The 7,175-nt window shown below is 39.9% G+C and overlaps 1 protein-coding gene across 1 annotated transcript in view; it reads left to right on the top strand.

The window, feature by feature from the left end:
* The first annotated feature begins 2,294 nt into the window (after positions 1-2,294).
* Positions 2,295-7,175, top strand: part of LOC131152175 (probable magnesium transporter NIPA2) — a 29,253-nt gene continuing 24,372 nt past the window's right edge. The window contains exons 1-2 of the mRNA XM_058103882.1: positions 2,295-2,421; positions 2,598-2,654. Of these exons, the coding sequence (XP_057959865.1) occupies positions 2,295-2,421; positions 2,598-2,654 (184 nt within the window). The remainder of the gene's footprint in view (positions 2,422-2,597; positions 2,655-7,175) is intronic.

Genomic DNA, 7,175 nt, shown 5'->3' with positions numbered 1-7,175 from the left:
AATTTTTCGAATCCACACAATCCGATATAGCACTCGAAATGCATGCTTCTAAACACTACCTAAAAAATATTTTTGATTTATTAGGTAAAAGCTCTCAAGCTATGGTAATTATTCTATTCTAACATTTGAGATGTAAACATGAAAAGATTATGACATGAATTATTTTTTTTTTGTTTTAATTATTTACCTACAAAATGCTCCAATCTAAGCTGTTATATAAAAAATGACTTATATTAAATATATTTTTTTCACTCGCGATTTGAAAAACTCATTAATTACATAATGCTCACAAAATACTTTAAAATTGGTAAATTTCATTCTCATAAAAAAGGGGAAGGACAATTTTGTCATCTATACTATTATAAAAGAGATTCCCCTATTTGGTGTCATCATTTATTCCTATAACTACTCATAATTATTCAAAAAACCCTTAACTATCTACACTTATCCCAAAATATCCTTATACTATTTAATTATTTTAATAATTATTTAAAATTTTTAAAAATAGAAAGACGTAGAGCATGTACATAGTGCGTGCGCATGGTCGGCCCTTATTAATTAGATATTAGTACTCATCCGCACCACAAAACATGCTGGAAGTTGGAACGTAGCGTGCTTCTAAAATGGCAAGAGGTTAATGTGAGAAATAAACTTCGCATGAAGTACACGCAAGTAGGATAATTTTAGTATTAAATGTAAAATAAACTATACCTAATATCTAATTTTAATGCATTTCCCAATAATGGTTTTTTTTTTTTTTTTTGGTAATTTCAACTCCCTAGTTCATTCATTTTCGGTGCATAGGGACTAAAAGACAATAATTAATAAAACAAAATAAATGCTAAGATAAAACGAAAGTGGTACAAAGGCATGCATAGTAAGAGTTACATTGACAGAGAAATTAACAAAACAAAATAAATATGAAGTTGACAAAGATGATATAAATGCATGCGGCGTTTTTTATCATTCACATCTAAAAATAGTTTTCTCTCAAATAAAGTTAGTTTAGCAATTTAAAAAAAAAAAGAAATATTCATGCTTATTTATGAATATACTTGCAATGAGTGAAAAGTGATACGGACAAATATTCAATTTTATAAATGAAGTATATTTTGTTCAGATAAAATTTTACATTTATGTTGTGTTTTTGAGCATGTATTTTGAGTCTTGAATTTAAATTTATATGAATTTGGATATTATTTAGTATAATTTTATATTATATTTTTTTATCTACATCTATATAAATTTATATTCAAAGTCTCTTATGTAAAAATATATTATCGTGAAAAGAATAAATGGTAAATTTAAAATCTCTCGAATAAGCTGAAAATAAAAGATACTGGATTTATTGAAATTAAAATGTTTATTTATTTATATCTAAAAGTAAAAGATATAACGTGCAGCGCACATGGGAGTTGTGAAAGTGAGGGGCTAAAAAGGCTATTAGAGTTGAAAGTGCGGGTGCAAAAAGGGAGTCGTTATTTAAGCGACGGGGAACGCGGGATGCGGAGCACAGCTTAAATTGTGGTTGTGTTTCGTATTCGTTTCCGAGACGGCAAACGTAACGGACAGACCGTTGCCTCTGCCCTCACCTCCCACACCCTCTCTCCTCCCATTCTCCTCTCCCCTCCCATTCTCCTCTCTCTCTCGTGGAAGCTTTTGCTGGCAGCTTCCCAATCCACCGTCATCGCCCTTGCATGTCAAACACCCTATCTCAATTTCATGGTCAAGTCAATCGACAATCTTCAAATGGGGATGGGTTTCTAGCTACCCTCCCTTTTGCAGAGCGCCGAGAGGTAGTTCTCTCTCCCTCTTCCCCCCCACAATGTACCCAAACGTATGTGTTATTGATATGAATTCTGTGATTTTTTTTTTCAAAAAAACATTTTATATGAATTCTGTGATTTTCTCTTGCGGGAATTTTAATTTGATTTTGTGTATTGCATTGGAGGCAGGAACAGCAATTGGCGACCCTGTCCCTGCAACGTTGAAATCTCTCTGTATCTCTCTCTTTTTCTCTCGTCAGACCCATCATTCAATAAATCAACTCTTAAAATGAGGGAGTCAGGCCCTTAGCGAGAGCCCCTTTTGCAAAGAGCCAAGAGGGTAATTCTCGGTTCATTCCTGTAATTACTCTCTCTCTCTGTCTCTCAAAAGTTTTTATTTATTTATTTATTTAGTTAGTTTTGTTTTATTGTGTTATTTTTATCTGGTTTGGATGTAGGAACTGGTGTTGAACAACTTGGCTCTGCAGTCAATTCCTTTTCCTTTTATACCTATCTCTAGTTTCTCTAATGGGGATATCATCCGACAACATCCATGGACTTGTGTTGGCCGTCTCTTCTAGCATTTTTATTGGATCTAGCTTTATTATCAAGAAGAAAGGTCTCAAAAAAGCCGGGGCTACTGGAACTAGAGCAGGTTTAATACTGCTGTCTATTTATACATGCCTCCGTGCACGCATACATGCACACACAAGTGCATAAAAGCTTTACATACATATGTATATGTGTGACTGCACAACTCACCTTTAAGTAAATTGTTCTTTCTTGGTGACTTTTTACTTATCATTGGGATTGTGGTTCCTTTATGTTTAGGCTCTGGAGGGTATTCATATTTGTACGAACCTTGGTGGTGGGCTGGAATGATAACTAGTAAGCCGCTTACTCTCATCATACTTGAACCAAGCTTGCCTACACACGTGCACATGGGCGCGCGCGCGCACACACACACGTTTTTATTATTATTATTGTTATTATTTTTTTGCATAGCAGTTAGGATGAAAAGATGAAATTGTATGAACCACTTTAGCATAGTCTTATTTTGAAGTTTATGTAGGGAAATATACAATTTGGGTTTAAGCTCTTGAAGGGTGGTTACCAAGTATTCGCAATGTGCCTTCCATTTGTGATGTTACTATTCTCTAAAAGCACCATGCAAAATTTTTATCAATCTAGTCGCAAATGAGGCAAGAAGATAGTCACATACAAGTGATCACAGTATTCTTACCTTTAAGAGAGTATAGTCTATATTTTTGAGCAATAGGCACAAGCAAACTATTGATAATTTGTAATTTAGTAAAGAGGAGTAAGTAAATGTGGATTGTATGTATAGGAAATAGAATTTATTGGATTCTATTTGTCAATTCTCTTTATATCAGATATTTCTAACTAGGCGCTCCTTCCATTTATCATTAATTGTGCATAGTGTCACGAGCTAAGCTTGTTTAGGGCATTATGCTTGCATGTGACCGCTTGTCTCATGTGTTTGGGATGAGTTTCCATCATGTAAATACAAGTGTAGGGTTATTTTCCAATATTTATTTCATTGTATGCCAAATAAGGCAACATGACTCCTCGGTCACTTTGATGTTTCCTAGTGTTAGAGTGAGAATGACATATAAAACTCTTTAGGGGAGGGTGAGTGTTCATTAGTCATTGTAAAACTCATTAGCTTTTGTCAACGTGTTTAGCCTACTTGCCTCCCTCGCTAAGCATACAATGTCAATTGGAGGTGTTGTTAATGAATTACGTTTGCTTCAATGTTTACTTCTTGCTTGCCACAACTCGTATGAATTGATTACTGTTTCCGCTGCTATTTGAATGAAAGTTAATGAAAGTGTTTCATGGATGAATGTTGGTAAACGATAAGCTAACTAGTTAAGCAAGAGTGCTTTAGCTAGCACCGCATGGACCTTCACAAAGGTGTGAAAATTGTCGGACTGTGACATTTGGTATAAGAACCAAGGCTCAATTGCTACGAGAATTTAGTTACCTTTGTTGTGGGATTTGGAAAGCTTTGGTGAGTGACCATGGCACCAAACAATGCTGAGAGGATCAGAGCGCTGGAAGCGCAGGTTGAAGAAACAACCAACACTATGGCCAACAAGATGGCCCAACTGCGGGGACTTGTTGGTGAAGTGATGGGATCTCACCATCATCAAGCAAGTTTGACAAGTGAAATGTTAGAGGACTTTCACCACACTGTGGAAACTTTTTAGGCTCGGATAGCTGATTTGGATGCAAAGGTGAATCCGATGGTTCTTGCTATGGGGAACTCCAACACTCCGGGAGTTAGCAAGACCAAGGTACTAGAACCCAGGACTTATGGGGGTGCCCGTGATGCCAAGGAGTTAGAGAAATTCTTGTTTGATATGGAACAATATTTTCGCGCTGTGAGGATGGCCTTAGAATAGGTGAAAGTGGATACTGCAACCATGTACTTGGTTGGTGACGCCAAACTGTGGTGGCGTGCTAAGTTCAATGACATTGAAAATGGAAGCTGTGTAATTGATAGTTGGGCAGACTTGAAGAGAGAGCTCAAGGTCCAATTCTTTCCTGAGAATGTTGAGTATAATGTAAGGAAAAAGCTGAGAGACCTCAAGCATACTGGGTTAATAAGGGAATACTTGAAATAATTTTCTGCTTTGATGTTGGATATAAGGGATATGTCGGAGAAGGACAAGTTGTTCTATTTTCTAGAGGGGATGAAACCATGTGCAAGAACTGAACTTCATAGACAAAGAGTTCAAGACTTGTCTACTACACAAGCTGCTGCAGAACGCTTGACTGACTACGTTGGGGAGAATACTGTTTCGTCCAAAGGGTTTGGCGGAGAGGGAAACAATGGAAAGTCTTTCAAGAAAGGTAAACCCAAGAGTGGGGGAGCCGACTATAAAAAATCAACCTTAGAGGAAGTTTCGTCATCTCGAGGGTTCAACACACCCAAGGGAAAGGGTAAACTTGAGTGTTACTTGTGTCAAGGTCCTCATAGAGTTTTTGAGTGCCCTCACAAAGCAACACTTAATGTTTTACAGGCTTCCATTGCAAAACAGGCAGTGGAAGACGATGGGGAAGAGGATGATACCCCGAGGATGGGTGCAATGCTGTAGGTGAGCGCATTGGAAAAGCAGGCTAAAGCCCCAAATGTTACACGAGCCAGAGGGCTTATATTTGTGGACTTGAGAATCAATGGGAAAAGTACTGCGCTATGGTGGATACCGGGGCTACCCATAACTAAATTTCGCAACCGGAAGCTTGGAGACTCAACTTATCCTTAGAGAAGGATACATGACGCATGGAAGCAGTTAATTATGTAGCCCAGCCTACTCTGGAAGTAGCGAAGCAAGTTACTGTGAAGGTTGGGTAGTGGGAAGGTCATGTGAATTTCACAACGGTGCCGTTGGATAACTTTCCAATCATTTTGGGAATGGAGTTCCTAAGGGGGATGAAGGCAATGCTGATGCCTTCGGTTGATTCCCTATGTCTGATGGGAGATCACCCGTGCATGGTGCAAGTTGTTGCAACGAAAGGAGACAATGGGAAGTTCCTTTTAGCGATGCCACTCAAGAAGGGTTTGAGAAAGGGAGAGCAAATATATCTAACCACGGTGGTGGTAGATGAAGAAGTAGGCCAAGAGCTAGTGCCTACAATCATCCAAGCGGTGTTGGATGAGTACAATAAGGTGATGCCGAATAAGTTGCCTCGCAAATTACCTCCATTACGGGGTGTGGAGCATGAGATCGAGCTGTTTCCAAGAGTGAAACCACCTACTCAAGGGCCATATCGGATGGCGCCTCCAGAGCTAGCAGAATTAAGGAAGCAATTTTTGATGAGTTATTGGAAGCGGGATATGTTCACCCTTCCAAAGCACCATTCGGAGCACTGGTCCTGTTTCAGAAGAAACATGATGGGAGCCTGCGGATGTGTGTAGACTACCGCACGCTCAACAAGGTGACAGTGTGCAGCAAGTATCCTATTTCGTTGATTGCTGATTTGTTGGATCAGTTGAGTCATGCCAAGTACTTCACTAAACTTGACTTGAGGTCAGGCTACTATCAGGTGAGGATTGCTGATGGGGATGAGCCGAAGACTACTTGTGTGACACGATATGGGGCATATGAATTCTTGGTGATGCCATTCAGGTTAACGAATGTGCCTGCAACATTTTGTACCTTGACAAGTTTGTTGTGGTGTACTGGATGATATTGTTGTCTATAGTTCCACTCTGGAGGAACATAAAGAGCATCTACGGAAGGTGTTCGACAGGCTAAAGGGGAACAATCTGCATGTGAAGAAAGAGAAGTGCTCTTTCGCTCAGCGGAGCATCAAATTCCTTGGTTATGTGATTAAACAAGGTCAGATTAGGATGGATATGGAGAAGGTAAGGGAAATTCAAGAATGGAAGATCCCAATGACAGTGAGGGAGTTGCGTTCCTTTCTTGGCCTTGCCAACTACTACAGGAAGTTTGTAGAGGGGTATTCACAGAGAACGGCTTCTATGACAGAACTACTGAAGAAGGGTCATGGGTGGAACTGGACAGAGAAGTGCCAAGGAGCCTTTGATGACCTGAAGGATGCCGTGATAAGAGATCAAGTACTTGCTCTTCCGAATGTCATGAAACCCTTTGAGGTGCAAACAGATGCATCAGACTCCCCCCTTGGAGGAGTCTTGTTACAGGAGGGACATCCTGTTGCGCATGAAAACCGTAAGCTTAGTGAAGCGGAACGGAAGTACATAGCTCAAGAGAAGGAGATGCTATCGGTGATACATTGTTCGCGTGTGGAGGCATTACTTACTTAGGTCAAGGTTTGTGGTGAAAATAGATAACTCAGGGGTTAGCCATTTCTTCACACAACCAAAGTTGACACCCAAGCAGGGCCGATGACAGGAATTCTTGGCAGAATTTGATTTTTCCTTTGAGCACAAGATGGGGCGATTGAACCAAGTCGCGAATGCACTGAGTAGGAAGGCCGAGCTGGTGGCCTTACAAATGGTAGCACCTTTGACTGTGAGTGTTGTTACCACAATGATGCGAGAGTGCATCAAGGAGAACTTAGCCAAAGATTGAGTTGCGCAGAACTTAATGAAGCTTACTGAAGAAGGGAAGGCATGATAGTTCTGGATGGAAGATGGATTGTTGATGACCCATGGGAACCGACTCTTTGTGCCACGAGCTGGTAATCTAAGGAAGACATTGTTGAAGGAATGTCATGATACCATGTGGGCTGGACATCCAGGATGGCAGCGCACTTTGGCCTTACTGAAGCAGGGGTACTATTGGCCGCACATGCGTGATGATGTGATTGATTATACCCGAACTTGTCTCATTTTCCAACAAGACAAGGTGGAGCAAAGGAAAAATGTAGGGTTGTTGGAGCCCCTACCAGTACCGT

This window comes from Malania oleifera, chromosome 3, assembly GCF_029873635.1.
Source record: "Malania oleifera isolate guangnan ecotype guangnan chromosome 3, ASM2987363v1, whole genome shotgun sequence".
Taxonomy (NCBI): domain Eukaryota; kingdom Viridiplantae; phylum Streptophyta; class Magnoliopsida; order Santalales; family Ximeniaceae; genus Malania; species Malania oleifera.
The sequence above is the reverse complement of the archived record's forward strand: the minus strand, read 5'-3'. Positions and strand labels throughout refer to the sequence as shown.